The sequence below is a fragment of the Rhipicephalus microplus genome, chromosome 10 (genome assembly GCF_043290135.1).
Source record: "Rhipicephalus microplus isolate Deutch F79 chromosome 10, USDA_Rmic, whole genome shotgun sequence".
NCBI classification, from domain to species: domain Eukaryota; kingdom Metazoa; phylum Arthropoda; class Arachnida; order Ixodida; family Ixodidae; genus Rhipicephalus; species Rhipicephalus microplus.
Window position 1 is genome coordinate 94,702,360 of NC_134709.1, and position 24,152 is coordinate 94,726,511.

Consider the following 24,152-nt stretch of genomic DNA (forward strand, 5'->3'; position numbering starts at 1 on the left):
ACTTAGCCTGTTGCCTTATTCGCTCAAACCCGTGTAGCTGGGATGACTCAAGCCACGAATAGGGTACGTTAATCGTGCACGATACGACTGTGTGCAGCTGGAACGTTAGCTAGGCTTTTGCGCCAGCTGTACATAGGACGGACCCCCTACACACTATAGTGAACTAGATAGGGGTGGTGCGACGAAGCCATTCGCATGGAAACCACTAGGCGGCATTGCAGTGCCTTTTTTGTAAAGTGCGCAGGAGTGGGCGATTGTTCACCGTGCATTCAAATGAACAGTGCCTAGATTGTATGCTGCATCAACGAAAAGAAAAAAAATGTTTCGTCGTCAAAGCTCCAAGGATCTTAGGGACAAACCTGCCAGTTAGAAAGTATTTGGAACAGCACATGGCTACTCAGAATAGATGCGGCACTACGCTGCTGACGTCATGCATGCAAAAAAAAAGAGAGAGTGAGAAATAAACAACTGAAATAATGCATTAAATATTTTATTCAACACAAAGGCACTTTTCAAGAACTATGTGCAAAGGCCTCTAGGTCGTTCGGCGGAGCTCATTATGTTTTGCTCTCCGCCGCCTTGTGCTTCCTGCATTGTTAATTCCTTTGATCAAGAAGTGCAGACACTTGAGGACAGCGGAAAAGAACAATTTTCATGCATACGGTACATCTTCCTTGAAAGAGTTGCATCCAACACCATTGAAGCAGAGGAAATTGCTTTTCACAAGAGCCACAATAACACAGATGCCGTTCGTGTGTAGCTCCAAGATGCTGAAGTGTTCAGTAAATATATTCCCAAGAGCTTCTGTGAATGCGTACAAATTTTGTGAGCGGTACAAAAGTCCGCCCCAGTCACTCTGTTCAGTGTAGTGCGAAAGCAGCAGATGCGCTTTGGCTTGCCTGACAAGGAGGACATGTTGACATTTGTGACAGTAAAGTTTCAGAATGCGCTTTCTAGCTACGTAGCCTGTTACGTACCTCTGATGAGTGGCTAGCACGGGGAGCTTCCAAACTGGCTATGGACTCTTCGGCCTCTTCTAACCTCCCTTGCCGGAGAAGCTCGTCAACAGTGTTTGGAGTAATGCTTGAAGCTTTGTCTTCCACGCTGAGAAGCGCACTGATGATATCTGTACTGCCATTTATCTAGTTCACTGCAGCAGCACTATTGCCTCTTGCATTATTCTAAATGTGCATAAGCACAAAACTCAGTTTCGGCTTATACCGTATTCAGCGCCTTGATTCTGAATGACATGCTGCAAATAAGAATTAGGGGTAGCACAGTTGGACAAGCAGGCTTCATTATGTTACATTAGACACCCTATCTGGGGTATTACACATGGGGCGCTCAGCATGTTAACTGAGAATGACTACAATGTAAATGCCTAATGTCCTAATAGAAAGCCCTTTTGGGGTTAAGGTGCAGTTAGCATGTTAATTTAGAACGAGTACAATTTAAATGCCTGATGAAGTAATATAGAACGATTTCGGAGTATTACGTAAGGGGCGGTCAGTATGTTAACTTAGAAGCACTACAGTTAGTAACAGCCAAATGGAGAAACACAGAAAAAGCTTGGGGTATAACGTGAAAGGCAGTCAGCATGTTAATTTCAAATTACTAAAATGTAACTGCCTAATGTAGAAATAGAGAACATGTTAGGGTTACTTAAGTGGCAATCAGTATATTAAATTAAAGGCACTACAGTTGGTGAAAGCCAAATGTAGAAACCCCGAAACTCCTTGGGGTAGTAGGTAAGTAGCGGTTAGTATGTTAATTTAGAATTACTGCAATGTAACTGCCTTGTGTAGTAATAAAAAAACCCTGACTGGGGTTCCATAAGCAACGGTTGGCACGTTAATTAAAATTTAAGAGCACTACTGTTGGTAACTGCCTGATGTAGTAATAAGACCCTCTTCGGGATATTACAGAAAAGCTGGTCGGTACATTAATTTAGATGCACAACAATTTATGATTGCTTAGTGTAGTAAATGCCCCGCTTGGGGTATTGCTCGAGGGACTTAGTTATGGGGACTGCAAATGGTAATTGCCTAACGCTTTCTGCAATGAGAAATGCAGTCAAACGCATTAGCAAGAGTTGCTTAAGTCTCGCTAGTAGCACCAGTCCTATGCTGCATGTCCTTCATATCTAAGCATTGCAAGACATTCGAGCACTTTGTAATAAAGGCATTTTGTTACAAAGGCAGACGCACAACTCCGGCACGCTCCGTGTAGATCCATTGGCCAATCATGTTCACTTGTTCAGTTCATGCCTTGGAAGAGATGAAGTTATTATCAGAGAGCACAAGGAACAATGTTTTTGAATGCGGAAGCACAGAGGGCACCTGAAGTGCACTGTCGTGAGTACAGTTTACGCTTGATCCTCAATTGTGAATGACTTGCACAGCTGATTACTCTTGCATTCGGAGGATGTTTGCACAACAGGTTGAATGTTCCGAAGCTCGGTTCCACGAGTGTGAAGCGGGAGGTGTCACGTCACGTCTGTGACAAGCTGTGCCAGGAAGTCTGTTTGCCACTCGGTGCTTTGCAGCGAACGACGGGCCTCCATGTACGGCTCATGCAGCAGTGCTCGCACTCCCTGCACCTCGGAACGAAGAAGAGTGGCAAGCCGCGTTTGCACAGCCGACGAGCACACTCGCGTCATGTCTTCTTTGGCACCCGGCAACTGCTGCCACAACCACTGCTCGAATAACGAGAGCTGTTCCTCATCCCTGGAGAGATGAAAAATTAGAAAATACATTTGGGTCTTGACATGATATATGCACGATAGAATAAAAAAAAAAGAGAAAAAAATGAATTTAAAACAAAAAAAAAATTGTGCATATATGAAAGTGTATGCCATGCAAAAAAAGTTTATGAGACGTGAAATGTTTGAAATAGCTAGAGCCTCACTTTGTATGGAAACCTAGTACCCGAATAAATGTTCCAGACTGCGGTAGTTCTTGCAACCTGAACAGTAGCCCGTGAGACTAAAAACGTGGTACACTAACAGGGCAGAAATGCACACTAGCAGTGAAATCTACATCCCTTAAATTTTTGCTACTGAGTGCACATCGCTATGTTCTAGGCTTGTGCATACAGTGAATTTTAGGTTTGAAGCGAATGGTAATTCTGATCAAATTGTAGTGGGGAATTCGCAAGGCACTGACTAGTGGGACCATCTCTCTCTCTGAGTGCGAAGCGCGAGTGAATGCACGAGCTGTAGACGCTAGACTGCGGTGACAGCCATCTCGCCCCGGCTCAACGAGAGCAGCTTGTTACTCTGTTGCACGAATTCAGGCGTTCGTTTGACTTTCCCCAAGAGGTGCAAAGAAGAACGAGCATCGTTGTGCACACGATTGACACAGGGAAGAGTACTCCTTTGCGCCAGCGCCTCTATCGTGTGTCCCCGGCGGAGCGTGGCGTAATTGCAGAACAAGTAGACGACATGCTACAGCGTGGAGTCATCAAGCCTTCTTGTAGTCCTTGGTTTTCACCAGTTGTACTCGTCAAAAAAAAAAAAAGGATGGTTCAATCCGATTCTGCGTAGACTACAGGCGCCTAAACAACATTACGAGGAAAGATGTTTACCCCGTTTCCCGCATAGACGACGCTCTCAATTGTCTCCAAGGTGCAGAATTCTTTTCCTCTCTTGACCTTCGCTCAGGTTATTGGCAGGTCCCAATGGCTGAGTTTGATCGTCCAAAAACGGCGTTCGTCACACCGGATGGTTTCTATGAATTTACCGTAATGCCATTCGGACTCTGCAATGCGCCCGCCACATTCGAGCGAATGATGGACAGCATTTTACGCGGTCTCAAATGGAACATATGCTTGTGCTATCTTGATAACGTTGTGGTCTTTTCACCCGATTTCACTTCGCATCTCACTCGTCTGCGTAAAATTCTACAGTGCCTTACAAACGCCAGGCTTCAGCTTAACCTGAAGAAATGTCACTTCGGGGCTAAACAACTCACCATACTTGGTCATGTCGTCTCGAAAGCCGGCATCCTTTCCGACCCTGACAAGCTTCGTGCTGTTGCCGAATTTCCTAAGCCGACTACAGTTAAAGAACTACAGAGCTTTGTGGGCCCGTGCTCCTATTTTCATCGGTTTGTGCGGAACATTCATGCCGTACGGTACACCGCACATCAACAACCTACCACCCTCAGACGAACGGCCTAACGGAACGTTTCAATAGAACCCTCGGAGACATGCTCGCTATGTATTTTGATTCCGACCACTCCAATTGGGACGTTGTCCTTTCTTTCGTGGCGTATGCCTACGATACGGCGATTCAATCAACAACAGGCTTTTCTCCATTTTTTTCTTTTATATGGTGGTGACCCATGCAGAACACTCGACACAATTCTGCCATACAATCCTGATGTCTCCGAGTTCAGCCCAGTTTCTGAAATGGCCGAACATGTCGAAGAGTGTCGTCAGCTTGCACCGTCCTTCACAGCCGATAATTAAGTCCTCGAAAAAGATCGCCACGACCGCGATCTTGTTCAGGACACTTTTCCCGTTGGTTCTCTCGTGTGGCTCTGACTGCTTTTCCACTCTCCTGGCCTGACTCCCAAGTTTGCACTGAAGTATACTGGCCCTTACCGCGTCATACAGCACCCTTCTTCTGTCACCTACGTGATTGAACCGCTCAAGCCGTCCACGGACAAGCGTTGCCTTGGTCGTGAGATGGTACACGTCAGTCGTCTCAAGCCCTGCTACGACCCTCCAGTTCTCTCGTCACCTTGAGTCGCCAAGATGGCTCGTCTTCGTCGCCGGGGCATTGTAGTAAGGAATTCGCAAAACACTGACTAGTGGGACCATCTCTCTCTCTGAGTGCGAAGCGCGAGTGGGTGCACGAGCTGTAGACGCTGGACTGCTCGAGCATTTCTGTCCGTACCGGCTGCCTGCCTACTACCTGGCGTCGCTATTAAACTCCCTTGCAAGGTATATAATTTGGTCAAATTCGAATAGTATATATCACATATTATAAAACAAATGGGTATATTTGTCATGACCTATATAACCTGCATAATACTCTTTTAAAATTGAAATGGGCCTCTATGCAAATGCCATTTTCCTTTTCCATTCGAAAGAAGTCGAAACAACTTTGAGTAGTAGCAGGATTTGACTTTTGGCAGGATACGAGTGATAACCTGTAAAATAGGTGACATTAAAAAAAACATTGTACAAGAGCATGTAGGCTATCATAAAAAGCTTTTAAGACTAATAAAATGATTAATTGATTAAAGGGTAACATGTTCATATAAAGGGGTCCTGCAACACTTTTCCAAGTAGCCATGGAATAGATTCAGTGAAGAAGCTTGTTGTCTCACGAATTCACCACCGCAAAATTTGTCGTACGCTGCAATTGCATTCTCTTTTCTCGTCTCGGTGAAAGTGCTCTAAGCTGAGCAGAAAGGGTTGGCGTGGGAAAAGGAAATAAGTCACGTGCGCCTTGTGACCTTGAGCATTTTTTCACTCTCCGTTTTTTTTTTAAATATTTTAGTCCGACCGCGCACATACGTGTGGACAAGTGGCGGCCTCCTACAACGGCCCCAGTAAATACCGAGCGCGCCATGCTCAAATCAGCCAAGGGCGGATACAATGGCTGCGACGAGTGATTTTTGAGCTTGTGGTGTCATTTGCCGAGAAAAGAGACATCTTTAGCGGACTTGGGAAAATTTCTTGTGAATTTCATGCCGCGTGCTGCGTTATAATATTTGACTTGCATGTTCTAGGTAGCCTTGACTACCGATCGGCAGCGTTTTCTGACTACGCTCAGAAAGTGTTGCAGGGTTCCTTTAAGTTTGAAGAAGTGCTTCGCGGCAAGTAAATTTTTCCTGAATAGACGCTTTCACGGCTTAGCACCCCTATACTGCAGCTAAACCACCTTTACAAGCGGTTACATGCGGATTAACATGGTACACCTATTCGTTCATTGCAAATACTTTAAAATTTTCAATAATTTAAATTCAAATCGAAGCAAATTTGAATGCTATACTATTCACACAACATGTTTGCAAAATAAACTTGACTTGGCAGTTGTACTTGCATAAACTTGGCCTCTGCAGATACATAGTAAAGCGAGAGCATCTTTCAAAATTCAAGGCCAATCTACAAAGCCAGCACAATATTTCTATGTCATTTTGACTGATCTGAAATGAGGCTTCAAAGGCTGATTTTTATGTTTAGTCTCAGTGCGTTGTGAGAGAAAACTTCAAATTTAAAGCTTCACAGATCAGGTCATAATTACCAGCTTACTTTTCCAAGCAAATAGATTCAGTAACGTGTTCTCAACATTGCTCTTTCACACTGCTTCAATAGACCTGGAAAAAAATCTGGTGCTTTCAGTAAATTATACTATTAATTGGCCCAATTTATTTCATTAAAATAGTCTGGTGAAGCGGATTGTGAAGATGCATTTGCTTCAGCATTTTAAGGAAACACACTGATTACGAAAGATGCTATAGTTTTAAGCTCTTGCTTCGTACCACCGCCTTGATGAGATTCGAGTGTGCCAGAGTGTACCAATTCGGTATCTACTGTTTAGGGAGACTGCATTACTACTGGGTTTTCAATATTAGTTGTCCTTGACAGCCCAGGAATGCCTAATATCTTGTCTGTGCAAACATATGCACTGTGTCATATGTGACAGAACTTGTGTTTGTGTGCTGTTCAGTGTTCATGTCCTATTCTGTGACCGGCATTTCAAAACGATGATCAAATCAGGAACGCACTGTGCACGAAGACAGAGCCCTCCCTCAGGTAGCAGTTCCACGTTGGCCTGAAAGAGGGGCGAGGCACCATCGCAGCAGACGTACAGCGTGTTGTACAGCCGCGTCAGGGCGTCCAGGGAAGACAGCCTCCAGGTCACCGATGTCGAAGCAGAGTAATGGCGACTCGGCTGCGCCGCAGTAATTGACCAGAGGGCGAGTCGCGGGGGCACTCGTCCCTGCTTAGACCAGGGCAGCCGGTGCACGTCGATGACGCACTGGTGCTGCAGAGTGGAACCTCCAAGGACGCACACCGTAATGGGGCCGGCGGTGGCGCCGGGAAGGCTGCAGCTGGCACCGACCACTAAGGAGTCCCCCTCGAGCGATGTCTTGATGCCGAATGTGAGCCCGGGACTCACTACGAGCACGACAGGTGGATGGTGCTCCCTGTAGAAAGTTGCACAGCTTGTACCGACTCGCGCAAGGCTGGAGCAGAGTGCAGCTGGTCCGCATTCGGCTGGTCATGGTTTGACTAGGCGCACATGCATTCACACACTGACACATGAAGTGCTCACGTAATCACATTGTAAATGATGAGTATTAGCTAGGCATCGATCATGTTCGACAGGGTATCGCTCGGCATTCACAGGATCAAGTAGCTTGATTAGCTTTAATTTGGCTAACGAGCATAATTGACCTAATTATGTGCAAGGCTAGGTGTCAATTATGGTTAATTATAGTCAACCTAGACTTAATTATAGCTTATTTAGGTCAATCGGCCTAATTTGAATACCTAAGCATGGTCTCAATAAGCTTGCATTCCAAGTCAATCTAGGCTTAAGTAACCTAATCAGCAATAGTGAGGCTCAGTTTTAATTTGTCTAAGTATGGCACATCTTTCCGAGCTCGGTATGGAGCACACCAGAATCTCAACTCGACTTTATTAAGACTAATTAGACTTTAGGACTGATCACACTAAAATAGCAGGCTGAGGTTTGCACGTCCGGTCTGCAACTAATTGGTTCAGCAAATGTCCGTCCTGGTTTATTTGTGAAGCACCAGAATGGCTCCAGAAAACCCGACAGCAGAGTTCTCTATTGCCTTGAAACATACACCCCTCCAGTAAAACGTTATTGGTAGAGCTAAGTAAAATTGTACTCGTATGTTACAGGTAAACTTTGTTACCTGTAACATACGGCATATTCAGCAGGATATAGACATTAATCACACTTACAAGCACATATATGTTATGTGCAAATGGGCAAGGCGCACATTAGATTTACTTCTTTATATCATAAGTTTATTTATCCCAATTGTAACTGCATTTATAAAGCATAGCATAATGACCACCAGGATAACAAATAGTGTATCGTGAAAGCCATGTATTGTCTTCCCTGCCATAGAGATTACTGCTGCTGCCACTGCTTAGCTTTGACACGGCGCTGCAACAATTTGACGCATGCTACCAGCTGTCTTAAACCCTTTAGTGCAAGAGAAAAAGAGAGAAAACGATTTGTGAGATGACAGATGACAACTACTATTGTAGTGAGACTGTCCCAAAGGGTGCAGTTGTTTTTTCAGCGTAAAGCAAAAACAGAATGGATGAAGCGGTTTGTATTTGTCTGCCGCAATCTTATCAAGCCAGAAGACATAAGACACTTTCAGAAGCAGTATGCTGCATCCTGCCGTGAGCACAGTGCTCAGCAAAATATGTTTGAAACACCTGCGCATGTGGCCACACAATTACAACCTAACAAAAACCTCAGCTCCTCCAATGGTCATCGCTGTCTTTCCTACAGTGAATTCACATAAATGCTCCATCCATTAGCGCTCCACCTAAAGACAACAGGCACTTCTCGAATAGTTCAGATAAACGAGTTTTTCATGCATACACAGGTTTGTGCAAGTGGTCTTGGAACCGAAACCTGAATGACCGGGTTAATTTCGTCAGGTATTCGGACATTTTCGCTCAGCCAAACATAATATATTAATTAGTGCTGCGGAGGAGGAGAAAGGGATTCACCAGAGGGACGCTCTTAGTTTAGAGTTCAAGTGCTGATCAAACTGTTCATCCTGAGCCTGTTGGACTGTTTTCGCTGTGCTAGCTTTTCGCCTGCTGCCCAATGATGATAAACCTCCTTTAAAGCAGAGGAAGGGTGCTGGGTCACATTGCGGTGCAGATTGAGAGGGCACAAGGTGAGGTTGGAAACAAACATTCTGATAGTGCCCTTATGAGTACTAAAATCAAACCCATAACTTCTAATATGCGTAGTACTTACATTAGCCGAGCAGAAGTACTTATGGTTCCAGCGGAAACAAGCCAGCAAGTGAGGGGCAGGCACGCCGCAGTTTTTGTGGTCGGCACCTACACTTTCTAAGCTTGTAACTGACAATAGCCATTTTTGAGTGCATATAAATCAATGGCCAAAATACTCCATTAAAGCAGTGTGATAGGTTCCCGGCGCAAAGCCATTGTTCTAAAAGCGTGAGCTGCAACTCACGTGCCAGGTGGCCAGCTAAAATGGAATCCCAGGAGCAGCCGACGGCCCCAGACATGGGCCCAGGAGTCGAGAAGCTTGGATCTGCCCGGCACTTGCGCTACTTGGTCCGCTTGCTCCAATGGGTGCTGCTCCATCGGAAGCACGGGGACTAGCCTTGAGTCTCTGACAGGATCACCGTTGGTGGCCGATGACGGCTGAGTGTTCTCGTGCAGCAGTGCCTCCGCCTGTTCCCGCGCTCTTCTTAGCTTCTCGAGCGCTGCTTGACTGGCCTGCACGTTTAAAGTGAAACGCGAGCCCTCAGCAGTTACGTCATGGGGGACAATGTGCACAGTGACTTTGCAATGAATGAAATGGTCAAGTTAACGCTTGTGAGCACCTGTTGTACTTTCACTGCTTGGTGGATGTTAGCGTGAAAAAGGTCATAATAAGGAGACCTTGCTCTATTGCAGGAGCTCCACGCTCACTACAGCTGGCGGGCCTCTGTTAGGAAATTTGATCGCACTAGGGTCAAGAAAGTAAAGAAAGTGGGAGCTGGAGGGGTTGAGAGAAATGTCTAATAATGATGCCGTTTGAAAGAAAACGGTCCTCTCCGATCTCATTAGTGGGTAATTTTGAATGGCAATCAATAAGCCCTCAAGACTAGAGAAACATCGATAGCAAACACCCAATCGAGTGAATTATGGATGCTGATTTTGAAATATAGTTTTTCTTCCATGGTTACGGGCCAACACACGGTGACTGCGCAGCATTCCTTAGGAAAAATATACTATAAATGCAGTAATGTAGAGGCCATGGGCCACTTAGTACAAAAGGTGCATGTGTCGCGTGTTTAAGATCACTGCTCTATCAGGAAAATTGACTCGTATGAAGCTTTTCGTGTACTTGACGTATTACTTTTTTTTATTTCTATTGTACCGCATAATGCTTTTCCCCAACTGTTTCCTTCATCCATGCTGGGAATTGGACCTTCACCCACATGCTCAACAATGGAACTGCACGCAATAACGACAGTCAGTGATTGTATCTAGACAACAACGAAAAGTGGCTCCGTGAAATGTCACATCATCTCGATAAAGAATGAGATTTCCATACCAGAAACAGCTGATTGTCAACAAGTCTACGATCAAGAGGCTATCAATTATCGGGGAATGGTGCATTGACTGGCGCAAATTCGATGGCTGCATTTGTGTATGCTTACTGACACCAGGTTTTTTGAATAAAATGCCGCCTCCAATATCTAAGCATTGTAACAGACTCACTTAAAATTTTTTGATGATAATTGTGTTACCCATTTGAATTGTGAAAGGCCAATGGTTGCTTGTACAGCAGTGCTATACATATGCTAGTTTTGGCTTTTTTTTTCTGCTATCATTTTTCTGCCAATTAGAGAGTAAAAAATGCACCCTTATCGAGTTTTTCGATACACCTGCTTTGATTTCAAGCATCAAACTTTTATTATCTGTGGCTCTGCGTTTATGCTAAAACATGCATTTCCACATTCTTTGTGGTGCCAGGTGGCAACGACAAGACTTAGTGCGTGGACGTTTGCAAAGGACCAGAAGGGATTGAGATTGACTCCCAGCCAACGTTGGCCTTTGCTGTCCTCACTGGCCTTCCCAAGGATGTCGTGTGTGCGATCTATAACGGGAAGCTATTGTGTAAGTGTATTATACTTGTCTTTATTGTCATGGCCACCGGATAAAAAAGGTGGAACAACATGAAGTACGCGGACAACTACAACAATGAAAAAAAAAAAGGGTTAGTGAATAATCAAAGTCAACGACTAACATCCGAAACATCATAATAGAATGCGAGAATCTAAAAACAACAATGAGCTCAAGGCCTACAGTCAATTCCTAAACTTATTTAAACAAATGAAGCTCCCCCTTAAAACAGATGTGCTGAGATACGCTAAGTCCTGCCGACTGAACCCTAGGACAACTCTGAACTCCACAGTATCACTGCATAACATGCTCCGTGCTCCAAAAACCATACCCTGTGATGAGAATGCCTTCTTAAGATCAAAGCGGTCACGCAGAACCTGATACTTCACCGCTTTCTCTATTCTTTTGTGCTTAAGCACCCCCTCATTTACGTCCCAGACAGCCGCCAGGTCGATCACCAACACCTGGTCGCCAGACTCAACAACCAAGTCAGGCTTGAGCCTGACGCCATTTCTAGTTGTAAAACGCGGCTCTTCACGAACCGTGATGGTCGGATTCCTTTTCATTATCAACCTGGCAACCTGCCTGGCTACACAGTTGTGGCGTTCCGTGCCAGAAAGGTGTACAGACTGTCACTCTTGACAGATATGGAAGGCTGCCTCGGGCTTCTCATTACACCGACGGCATAGTCACGACGCGGGATCTAAACTTTGTTTGTTGGTTAATGCTCCCGTAGCGTATAGGTTAGTTCGCAGCCTTAGCACCCTTATTCTGTCCTGGTCTTTTAAGAGTTTCGTGTCGTGGCATAGCCACTAATCAGCTAAAGCCTGATCTTGGTGAGCTAGGAGGTCTCTGTTGTTGTGATTTGCTTTCAAACGCAATTACCATTTTTGCGAACCTCTTCGAAGAGCGGCATTAACGTCAGAGGCTGCCGTTATGCCTGAAGGCACTTCAAATAATGCAGAGATGCGTGAGACATTCTTATGCAACACTGTATTAAATAGGCAGTCCACGAAGGGACTACCCAAGCGAATAAGTCTAGCCAGACTTTTAAAGTGAAGAGCCTGTGCAACTTTCTGAAGTTGAATGATTCCTAGACCCCCAGATTTGGCTGGAAGCCAGACATGCAAATTTGGAAACCCCCCGCACAAACGAAAAGCCTGTTTAACCCACTTACGGAGTAGGCTGTGAAGTCTTGCTGATTCCGAAGAAACATTCAAAATGTTTGAAGAGCCATATAGGAATATGGGCACGACCAATTGTCTAAGGCAGTGAAGCTTTTGAAAAGGTTTCAGAGAAGCCTTGGCAAGTAGTTGAAGGAGTATAAAACCCTTGTTGGAGTTAACAAGGGTTCTTGTTAACATACAGGTTAAGACCTAAATACCTGACTGTCTCATCTCTATCTTTAGAACATAACAGATGGCCTGAAATTGTCAAGGGGGGGGGGGGGGATAGTTTAATTGAAACCTTTGCTCTGATAGCAAGGCCGCCATACAAAATATTGGGACTTCAAAAGGTTGATTCGCAAATTAACGTTACCAAAATATACTACTATTCGATCGACTAAAAGTTGAAATCCCTCAAGAGTGTCGGACATCAACAACATATCATCTGCAAAGGCCATAGCTACCAGTGATACACCTCCGAGAGGGGCCCCAACCCCTAAGTCATTTAGCTTGTACAGGAGAGGATCCAAAATGCAGTTAAAAAGGAAAGGAGACAAGGGGTCTCCTTGCTTAATTGCTTGTCTCAATGATAACCATTTGCTGTCTGTTTCTCCAATGGAGTATGTGGTGGTGTAGTTAAAGTATAACTGTTTAATAAGTTTTAGAAAACGCATCAAGACCTTTCGTGCTTCAAGAGCCTTAAAGACAGCAGAGTGCTAGGCTGAATCTGTTAAAACGATGCCCACATTGTCATCATTCAAAAAGTCGCTTAAAAGTTTTCTGTTAAATTATTAGCTGCCTGTATATGGGCTTTTTGGGGGCTTTGCGTTTTTGGTTATGCCATTTAGATCATTGCATTTCGATTGACAATGTCCGCCACTGAACGAGATGTTTTTTTTTTTTTTCGTTCTTTCTTTTTTCTTTCCTTATTTGCCTTGCTTTTTGTTGCCTGATGTGTCACTTAGCCTATAATAATTACTCATCACTCTATATTGTATAATTGATTTCCATTCACTCGTTACTTGTTAACTTGATCTGATTTATTGATTGTTATAATGCATCGAGGGTCCCGTTACAGTTTTTAACTTTGGGACCCTCGTCTGTATATTAATATTACTGTACTACTTTTTTGAAATGAATAATAAACTGAAACTGAAGGCCTTGCGTAAGTCAAGGTTCACACAGAAGAATGGTTCGTATTTAAGTTTTATGGTGCGCATGATAGCCTGCAGGACAAAAAGATTAGAGGATGAGCTGCAGTCCTCAGCAAAGCTGGATTGAAATTAGTGAAAATGGTTGGTGGCGGCGCTTAGCCTAGATAGCAAAAGTTTCGTGACCGAAAGGAACAAAACTGGAGAAACAGAAATCGGGCAAAAGTTGCCTGGACCCTGAGGATTTGCCTTTTTAGGAATGAAAACAGTACGGCTCTGCTTCATCTCCAAGGAAACCAGGCTGAATATCAGCCAGTTATTGAAAATATGCTGTAGGATACTTCGGGGGTATATTTAGTGATTCGCTGACAAAAATGTGATCTGGACCAGGAGCTGACTTGGAAGAGAGCAGGCGAATAGCCACAGCTACTTCGCCTTCAGAAAACAAACTCTCGTTCACATCTGAAACAACAGAGGAAACAAGGTTCAGAGAGAGGAGCACAATAAGAGTTGAATACTTTATCGAACTCGTTGTGTAAGTCTGAAAGGGAGCATGGAGTAGTGTGTCCGATCAACAAGTGATCCCCGAGAACTGTAGGGCCTAAGTGATATAGCCGGTGGTGTTTGACATACTGCGAACATTTACGCTGACTTCTGTTTTGACTGGCTGGCTGACCAGATTTTGTTTGCTTTTCTTTGTAGTTTTAGCTTTCTGTTTCACCTAAACACATTATATATGGTTCTCAAGTCGTCAGTAGACGTAGGACCTGAAACAAGTGCAGAAACTATAGCCTCATTGGAAACACCCAATTCAGCAAGGACATACACATCTCTGAAGCAGAGAGTTCAAGAGGAGTAGGAGACACTGAACCACAGAATGAAGATAATGTGGCAGGGTTAACGGTGTGTGAATTGAGAAGTTCTAAAACGTTCTGATAGCGAGTAGTAGGACGAACTTGAGAAATACTTGAAACAGTATGACTGCCAAAAACTGCATGGAGCGTCTCATTGATTCTTTTATGGCCCCCAAACTCTAGTTTCTTCTTCTCCAGAGCGATTAACCCAGAATCTGCCCATTTGCAGTGGGAATATTCCGGGCCCTCGATGTAGTGTTCAATGTGCAAACTAGTATGAGTAAGCTGAATCTTGTGGTGTACACGTATCCCGAAGGAGTACGGCCACCAGCGTGGGTCCGGTCTTAGCGAGCCGCAGGGCACGCGTTAACCGTCGCCGTGGCGGGAAACACGATACTGTTCAAGTCGCAACACTTTATTGTGGCAACACCAAACGCAGTACAGCCCGTTGCAAATAGGCGCGGCGGGAAAGCAAGTAGGCTTATCCACGCCACGGGCACAAAGTACTACACAGGGGTGCCACGAGCACGTCTCCGCGGTAAAGCTGATCCACGGAGACACCGGAGCAAAGGCCCGGTTGCTCGAGCGAGGGCAAAGGCGCTCGCGTTGGCTTCGAAGGGAGACGGGTCGGCGTAGCGAGGCCACGCACTAGGACACCGTACCGCCCTTCGGCCGGGAGTACGCAGCGGGGCAACAAAAGGTGAGCGTTCGCATCGGGCGCGAGGCGCCGTCAGCGAAGTCCGACGAGCCCCGAGCGACGGGACTCGACGGACGGAAAAGAATGCGTGGCTCACCGTTTGAAGTCCCGGACTGTACTCACCGCTCCCGACGCAGCGCGCGAAAACCTCTCGGGAGGCTCCCCGCGCGGCGCCACAGTCAACATCCGCTACCGGGTGAGGGAGTTAAACGTCACTCCGCCCTTCCCAGCGCGGCAGACAGCAAAGGAGGGCAGACATGTCGGGACATGAGAATGGCAGAAAGGCGGGAAAGCCCGCGCAAAGGCAGCGGGCCAGCCTCAATTCCCACATCCCCGCCTCCTAAATTTGCCCTTTACCGGTCTGCAAAAGGCAGCCGGACGTCACCCATGCAGTTAAAATGACACTGCTATGAGCTACAGCTAACCTCAGTCCAGCCCTGTTACTGCTGCTAAAAAAAGATCACAAATGAGAAACAAACCATAAATAACGAAGTAAACACATGACACTATAAAGATAACTGCGGAAGGGAGCACAGAAACGTGGCACTAGTGTTCGTGGTGCTGAAGGGGGATAGCGTCCACTGCGCGGAGGGGCGGGAAGGCGTGACAGTGTCCGCTGGGTGCGATGCCCGAGTGCGAGGTCAGAGGTACCGGAAGGGGGCTGACTGATGGCTTGTTCCTGCTCTCGATAAGCCGCGAGTCCGACGAAAGCCGCTTCGGTTGTTCGGGGCCGCCCCGCATTTCTGGCTCGATGACGGAGCTGGGCGTTGCGGGTAGCCGGGCCTCTCCAGTGGTCAGGGAGGCCGAACCCGAATTGGCTGCGAGGCGCCCTGGCGTTGGCCGGCAGCATATAGCTGCTTTCAGCTGGTCTCGCGCAGGAGCCATGGTGGGAACGGCAGCAGGGCTTCTTCGACGGCGGCCGAGAGCAGAGCGCGGCCAGACGGTCTGATGTCAATGGGTCAATGCCCCCCCAGCACCTCCAGTGTCCGCATCGATGGGGGGGAAGCCATGACGCACTCTTCGCGGGCTCGCACTGAAGCGTCACGCACTTACACACGCACACACACCGCCGACGGCTGCGCGAGCGTAGGCGCAAAGCGTCCTTCGTCTCTCTCCCCCGGCAAGCACCGACACTCAAGGTCACACACAGCTCCCTTCGCGGTAGACGAAACGAACACGAAAAAAAAAAGTAAAAACAGAGCGAAATGACACTCAAGATCTGGCAAGAGAAAACACAAAACACAGATAACACTTAATATTAGACAAAAGAAACATAAAATACACATGAACACTTGAAAAAAAAAAAGAAACACTGGCAGCAGACACGGCGGGGTCAACTTCTTTACGAGAAAAGGCCGTAAAGAAGCTAACCTATACTGAGGCTAGACAGTAAACTGAGGGCCTTCGGTTGCGGAGAAGTCCGCCGTCCGGCGCGAAATCACAAAGGTGACCGCTTCCTCAGATTATACCGGTGCGGGGTCCGAATGCGGTCCGCCGCTCCGGGTGTGCCCGTTGCTTGCGCAAAGTGCCGCAGGGCACTGGCGCAAGCTCGTCAGACCATCACAAAGGGCTTCAGGTCTGCGATGTGGGCACGGCTGAGTTTTCCCAAAGGGGATCTTTCAGCTAGTACGCGCCACGGACGCTCACTGACAATCGGTTCATAAGACCGGGCGGCTTTTCAACCCTTGGCTCAACCGTTTGTCAGACGTGGCAGGCACGGAATAGCGATAAAAGCCACGCTTCGTGCCGGGCCAGGTCACAACATTGCTCAGTTTGCAAAACTTTCGAGCCACTCAGGTGACCGGCCATGGGTTCGTCGTGAGAGGATCGCAACAGTGCGGCTCTGACTTTTGGGCATAACCACCTTAAACGGGTCTATGGACTCGTCGTCAGTGGCTATATATTTCAGCAGGAGCCCGTCATGGTCCAGCAAAATGAATCCGCCGGGGACTCAGCGACACACGCTGTTTCAGCCCCCTAATCGCGCCCGCCGCAGAACAAGCAGCGTAACGGCGCTCCGCGCCTCGTCAAGACGGTTTAACGGCGCCCGCCGCAAAGCAAGCAGCGTATACGGCGCTCCGTCCCTCCGAGACTCGAAACGAATCACTCTGCTGAGCCTTCAGTAGCTCTTCGCTGCCGAAAGCAATTCCCATTCTCCCAAATGGGGGAGTCTGGTATCGCGCCCACTCAGGACCGCAGCAACCGCCGCGTGAGTCGGCGTTACGGGTTCGCTCTCGGCCTCGTGGCCTTCGGAAAGCTCCCCCGCTCGGCCGCTTCGCGGTGCGCCGCTTACCTGGTTAGCAGCCAAGGTTTGTCCGCATGGGGACTCACCCTTCTCGCCGAATGGCGGCGAAGCTGCTGTTTCGCCCCCGACGCTTGCATGTGCTAAGGCACCGCGAGCGGCCGTCGCACCGAAATCCAGGTTCTCGGCAGACAACAAGGGGCACGAGATAGCGCGTCAGCTACCACGTAGGAGTGTATTCACCACAAAAAGGGGTGACGACACAGGCGAGCGCCGAAGGGCGCCCGTCGATAGAGGCGGTGGCCTCTTGGTGCAACGCGGCATGCCACGAAGCAGACATAACGTTCGGGTAGGGCAAGAGGCCCATTCCGAAGCGACGCGCCATCTCCAAAGGGAGCGGCTAGGCGCCTCGTGTCGTCACCGCAATAGGGGGTACCGACACAGACGGGTGCAGAAGGGTTCCCGTCAATAGAGGCAATGGCCTCCGTGTGCAACGCGGCATCCGCTAAAAGGGACAGCGGACAAAAGTCCCGCGAGGCAGCCATGTTGCGACGAGCCCGAATCGCGCAGGCGAACTGACTCGCTAAGAGCAGTCAAAAGCTAGAGCTTTTGATACCGCGTTGGGCGCCAGTGTGGTGTACACGTATCCCGAAGGAGTACGGCCACCAGCGTGGGTCCGGTCTTAGCGAGCCGCAGGGCACGCGTTAACCGTCGCCGTGGCGGGAAACACGATACTGCTCAAGTCGCAACACTTTATTGTGGCAACACCAAACGCAGTACAGCCCGTTGCAAATAGGGCGCGGCGGGAAAGCAAGTAGGCTTATCCACGCCACGGGCACAAAGTACTACACAGGGTGCCACGAGCACGTCTCCGCGGTAAAGGTGATCCACGGAGACACCGGAACAAAGGGCCCGGTTGCTCGAGCGAGGGCAAAGGCGCTCGCGTTGGCTTCGAAGGGAGACGGGTCGGCGTAGCTAGGCCACGCACTAGGACACCGTACTGCCCTTCGGCCGTGAGTACGCAGCGGGGCAACAAAAGGTGAGCGTTCGCATCGGGCGCGAGGCGCCGTCAGCGAAGTCCGACGAGCCCCGAGCGACGGGACTCGACGGACGGAAAAGAATGCGTGGCTCACCGTTTGAAGTCCCGGACTGTACTCACCGCTCCCGACGCAGCGCGCGAAAACCTCTCGGGTGTTCCCGCGCGCGGCGCCACCGTCAACATCCGCTACCGGGTGAGGGAGTTAAACGTCACTCCGCCCTTCCCAGCGCGGCAGACAGCAAAGGAGGGCAGACATGTCGGGACATGAGAATGGCAGAAAGGCGGGAAAGCCCGCGCAAAGGCAGCGGGCCAGCCTCAATTCCCACAATCTTTTCAAGGGCTTCAATGTATCTAGGCAGCTTGTGCATTTTCTCTATTGCCTCTCTAGAACTGTGAGTAAATTTGGTTGCTAAGACATCACTAACCTCCCCAAGGGCTAATTCTGCGTAGGCTGATGCCTCGACCTACGCATCAGACCATTGTCCCTGTGTGAGATTCGCATATCTCCTCGTGCTAGGTCTGAGCAAGTGAACTGAGGCAAGTTGCGGAAGAGCCGCAGTTTCATTATGAACAACTGGTTCAATGACCAATTGGTCTTCATTGTCAAGTGCCTCATTAACGCTCCCAGCAATGCCTAGAGATGCACAAGCAGGCACATGAATCGGAGATATATAAGCAGGCCCTAAACTGGGCTGAACAAGAACTTGTTCATGATGGGGAGAAGTATAATCATTTGAAAAAACATGCCTAGATTCCTGTAAATCTACACAAAAAGCTGTGTAGCGTCCAGCTAGGTCCCAGAATTTCATTAGAGTTGGCAAAACAATAAAACAGGTTTGAATGACCCAGACGTCACGGGACCGCAAAAGCCACTCACGCCAGAGTAGTGCTGCAGCAGATCGACCAGGACCTGCGAGGCCTGGTTACCGGCTGCTGCCGCTCCCTCGTCTCCTTCATGTTGCACTGCGAAGCGGCTTGGCTGAAGGCAGCGGATGTGGCTATTCCCCGGCTCCCAGGCTACCACCTGCTCACTGCCTAAGCCCAACAAGTCCCCGCAGCAGATCTCGGGGCCTGGTTCGATGCTGTCACCCAACTGAAACACGAGTGCATGGGGCCATCTTCACATGGCTCTGAGAAAAAGCGGCACAATCACATGATGACTATCACACAGGTTATAGAGTGACTTGTTGAACAAGTCGGTTCATTCTCACGGCAGTTTTCCGCGCTGTCCGTCTCTCGCCTTCATTTTGCGCTAAAAAAATAGTTTATAATTGAGCATGCTACTGAAGGAAACTCTAGCACCAGCATTGTCCGACAAGTGTTGTGAGTACAGGGCTTCATCGAACTTGGGAAGAGTGGTTTAGACTGAAATCTGCATGACGGTTTTCTTGTTGCACGGCAGTGATTTCAGCCATCCTTGTTCCTTTTAGCCTATCAAATTCAAGACCCATATTATAATCACTGAAAGTGAGTTCCTTTGCCAGAATATCAGGTAAATCTATTGACAATCTCAATTGAAAGTTTAAGTAGTCATCCATGCACTTTAATCGTCGACCACAAAGTGATACAAGCACAAAACACTAAAGCGTTCCACAGCTACCTTGTGTTGCCAACACACAAACGCAGATGAGTCATGAACAAAAGAAATTAACCTGCAACATGGGCTAGAGTTCCTATGACAGTTAGTGAAACTTTGGCTGAATACTGAAAAACGATAACAATGAGAGCACTGACAACTTGGCCCATCCACATGGTTATTTGGTGTAGCAGTAGTAGAAATAATGGAGTTGTACATGTGCAGCTGTATCACTTTGTCGTGTCACTTAATTACTACAAGGGCATAATTACATTTCCTAGGACTCGTTTCGTTGTCTGACAAACCTTAACAAGAACCAGCTGATAATGAAGCCTATAAAATTATAGAAATGCTAATTGTACTGTTTCTAAGTGTATGGTAGTAATTGTGACACGTGAAAAAAGCTAAGAGGACGAAAAGACCAACTGCCGCAGGCAGAGATCAAACCTATGACCTTTAGATTACGCGCCAAATGCTCTTACCAAAAGTGAACTACAGTGGCTCTCGTCCCCTAGTCCACTTATCAGGTATTCATGTGCATGCCAACCCTGAAAGCATTAGTCAGCATCACTCTTTCCCATTACGGCGAGTGTGGAACTCTCTCTTAACCAGATGGTATCACGTTGTATGTGAACCTTTCATGACTGGACAGTAGACCAACAAGCCCTCACACACTGCCTGATTGCATTAACTCTTGGCTTCATCATCTGATAGTTTTCATTAAGATTTTTACCACACAGAGGAAACAAGTCTTCGAAAATTCCCTTCCTTCATTTACAGCGAGGGTCTCATTCTGGCAGAGTTAAGTGTTTTCGTTGAGCGAAGAGTCGAGAGGACAATCACTGCTGTTCCTCAGTTGGTAAGAGCATTGGGCAGGTAATTCGAAGACCACAGAATTGGTTCCAGCCAACGGCAAGTTGTCTTTTCGTACGCTTTACTTTCTTCCCATCTACATTGCAAGCACTACAATGCACTTATAACAGTACAATTATTGCCCCCTAAACCTTTGTTAGCTTTATTATCTGCTGGTTTTCATCAATTACTAGAAAAAGGCCTTCTGAGAAATAGAGGTAGGCACCAACATAAGCTTGTCAGATAAACTTGTGAGCAACATGTTGGCTGTTCCGTGACCTAGTTATGCTAACAGAACAAGGCGATACACTTGATTTCAATATTTAGTAATTTCAATATTTAGTAAATATATTGCATTGTTAAGATGCATATACATGTCCTTTGTGAGGAAAGTGACACGGCCAGTCTACCCCAGTATCCACCACTTAGTACAAAGTCACTCACCTGGAACCTTCCTCTCGTTTCCTGAGCAATCACCGCACCACCACCAGAGTCGAACCAGACGAGCAGGTAGTCCAGGCCACCGCAAAAAAAGCTTCCTTGCAGCCTCTTGACGCACGAAGAAGGCAGCTGGCAGCGATGCCGGGGGCAACCGGATTCAATTACAAGCAATGAGCCAGATGCGGTACACGCTACAGTCACATTGTCCCGAAACACCGTCTTTAGCCGGTCCCAGGGAGTGACCGGTGCTTCCCCATGTGACCAAGCAAGGGTGACTAGGCAAGCCGTCAGACTGGAGCTTTCATACAAGGAGCCCAGGAACAGACTCGCTGGAAGTCGGGCTGTTCGATTTTCGGAAGTTGCAATGAAGTATGCGCCTTCTTTTAGTGCGAGGACGCAGAGAAGAATCCAAGACAGCTCGGAGGAATCTCCGGAGATGGCCACCTGGCAGCTGGTACCAGAAAGAATGCCCTGGACTGGTTCTTGTTCGTCCAAGGTGATCGCAACGGGACCATTGTCTGCTGCAAATTCAAAAGCAGAACCACAGGCTTCTGGTACTTTGCAGTAGGATCTCCATTTAGCCTAGGTGATCATCCTTATCTAAAGATGAATATGTATATGGGGAAAAAAGCAAAAAAAGAAGGAAGGGGATAATTGGAAGCGACATGCACTTCTCATTTTTCATCTGACTCTCTACTGTATGAAATAATGAATCCATAATACTAGTGAACACACCCTACGTGGAATAGCTGCCGGGCTTGAAATTGAAGAATTGAAGTCTAGCGGTAGTGGTATGCCATTCAGTGTAAACCATTACATGTTTTCGCTAGTACGACCAATTCAGTCAGTACCAACTAACTCAAATGAGTAGTCTAAAAGGTCGTCTCCTACACTTACATAATTCCAACACTACACACATTACATTGCACTGGTTACTTCATCTGGAAGTCTAATTGGATTATAGCAGCCAGTATCATTCTGGACGAATTGAACATAGTTTACCTGCTTGCTCTAAACTGTGTGGCCAACAGCGACAGGTTCATCAGCTTCGTTTGTGTATGTACTGTGGTTACATTTTCTCGTACATAAGTTCTACGAAAAAAGGTTTTGATGATATTTCTTAAGCCTTTGTGATTAGCCATGCAAGCAGAATTAGAATCATAAATTAACAATACAGTTAAAAAACGAGTGCTATCCTACTGTGGCAATGAATGTGCGTGAGTTGTTTTCCCGAGTTGACACGTGTGTATATTCTTGTGCAGTTAGTCACAAACGTAGAAAGTATGTCGGCACATATTTAAACCACTTCTCTTGACGCTTTTAACTTCCACAAGCAAATGAGTCGACACTTGCATTACAACACGATCGAAGAAAGGATCCACATTTCCCTGTACAGCAAGTACGAGCCATTACTTTTACAAAGACAGCGTTGTAGTAGAAAAAAACCTAATGCAGATATATATCAAACGAATTGTTTGAATGGCGTAGAAGCCAATAAAACTGAAAAACAAGGAAAACTTTATGTTCTTTATGACATCATTCAGGCAATGAGCAACAACATACAATCGTTTCAGCACCTTTCAAATAGTGTGATCCATGCGTTCTGTATTCTTAAGAGTCTTTAATGGTGCAAGTTGACTGATCATACCATGGTAATGCTAAGCCAAAAGGTCCTGAGTGTTAAATGTTCCTCTGTAGCGTCCTTAGGTGTGAAAGCACAAATGTGGTCAAATACGTATACTGAAGTCTACTTCTTTGAAAATAATGCCCTCGCCAAGTGGGCAGGTGCTCTTATGGGAGTACGCTTCGAAACCCTCAGTGACACTTTAAATGTGCTGTGCTGAACGGGAAAACAGAGCACACTTGCAGCAAATGAAAGAAAAAAACAGCATTCCCAAGTATGATAGTTTCACGCTGAATGATACACAAAAACAATGTTATTTTTTTCTCAACAAGAAAGCAGCTACCTTCATACAAGCAATGAAAGTCTACCAACTGAGGCACATGCAGTCAAGGCACAATAAGGTGTGCTTACAGAATGCAATCCGATCGGAGTATTCTCTTCTGCGAATAACACTCTGCTTGCGTGGTTTATATTCAGTAAACCACACTTCGGTCGTAGCGTACTCCATAAGCACACTTAACTTGTCCACTTGACATGCGTATGAATGGTAGTTCTATTTTGTGAATGGCACTATTAGGCTATCTCGCTCCCTCTCATGAACTGCATTGCATGCTGTATGGGCCTATGGCTATATACATGCATCGTGCACTACATATAGGTATTTTCATTACTTCTTGAAGCCTGTGTCGCAAGTACTGTTCGAAGTGCCAGATTTCATCATTGAAATAAAAAAAACAACTGTCTCACAACAAGACACGAATAGACTTTCAATGAACGCTAAGCAGCATGAGTTTGAAATTTTGAGGTAGTCGGCTGTCCATTCAATGAAGCTATAGCGCTGAAAAAAAAAAACAAAAACAAAAAAACAGGGACCAAGCAAGCATACGTTCTGTTCTCTCCCTTGCAACCTGTTTTCAGCGCTATAGCTTCATTGACTTCTCGGAACTTAGCAGCAGTTCTAAAGCTTTTACAACAGCCGATTACGAGCAAAAGGTGATGTTGTCTTCCGTATTCGCACGCACTTTGAAGTAGCGGCTCCAGCCGCAGGCGGCCAGGCGACAGCTGAACCAACGTGGGGCCGTCGAGCACGGCACATTGCGAGGCGTCGGCCGTCACGTCTCCGGCTTGGAACGCGCCGCTCTCTCCGTCCCAAACGTGCACCGAGTCCCCGGCACGCAGCACGAGCGTCTCGAGCCCGCTGGACCAGCAAGACACGCGCGCGAGTTCGCAATCGCGCCTGTCGTGGCCGGTTCCAGGCGCTGCTGCCACTACGTGGTTTTCGCCGGCTAGCACCGCTTCGTAAGCATCGCCCTGTCGGCCGTCGGCTCTGAAGCAGCGCACCAGGCAGCGGCCTTCGGACGTAGTCCGCGCGCACCACAGTTTGCCGCCGAACACCGTCGGCGTTGACTCGAAGCCGCCGCCTGACATCGGTCGGCCGCAGCGAAGAAGCGACGTGGCGGGCTGAGGACCCGATCAGCCCCTGCCACGGTAATTCAGCGATGTTCGTCAACTTCGTGCGCTTTCGTGTTTCGAAGAGTTCTGTTATTCCTTTCTCTATGAGTTTTGTACTCACCGCCATTACCTAGATGCGAAACTGCGCATGAAAAGGTAGTGCTGTGGTTTATGACT

General features: G+C 47.2%; 2 protein-coding genes across 2 annotated transcripts in view; one reads left to right on the plus strand and one right to left on the minus strand.

Moving 5' to 3' along the window:
- Nucleotides 1-474: 474 nt before the first annotated feature.
- LOC119181592 (uncharacterized) lies at nt 475-23,951 on the minus strand. Its single transcript, XM_075875908.1, has 6 exons — nt 23,546-23,951; nt 20,903-21,420; nt 18,908-19,123; nt 9,218-9,486; nt 6,741-7,163; nt 475-2,726 (listed from the first exon to the last, which is right to left on the minus strand). Exons 1-6 carry the CDS (start codon nt 23,949-23,951, stop codon nt 2,486-2,488), a joined length of 2,073 nt encoding a protein of 690 aa, XP_075732023.1. The 3' UTR covers nt 475-2,485.
- LOC119181593 (nucleoporin 35) overlaps nt 23,881-24,152 on the plus strand; it is a 42,448-nt gene continuing 42,176 nt past the window's right edge. The window contains exon 1 of the mRNA XM_075875911.1: nt 23,881-24,011. The gene's annotated coding sequence lies outside the window, so the exon portion shown is untranslated. The remainder of the gene's footprint in view (nt 24,012-24,152) is intronic.

Excerpts from the sequence above, each read along its gene's own strand:
- LOC119181592 (XM_075875908.1), bottom strand. The coding sequence starts at position 23,951 with ATGTCAGGCGGCGGCTTCGAGTCAACGCCGACGGTGTTCGGCGGCAAA. Across the intron at positions 7,164-9,217 it reads TTTAGCTGGCCACCTGGCAC|GGAGCACCATCCACCTGTCG; the intron begins GTGAGTTGCAGC and ends AACTTTCTACAG. Across the intron at positions 2,727-6,740 it reads GGGCTCTGTCTTCGTGCACA|GGATGAGGAACAGCTCTCGT; the intron begins GTGCGTTCCTGA and ends TCATCTCTCCAG.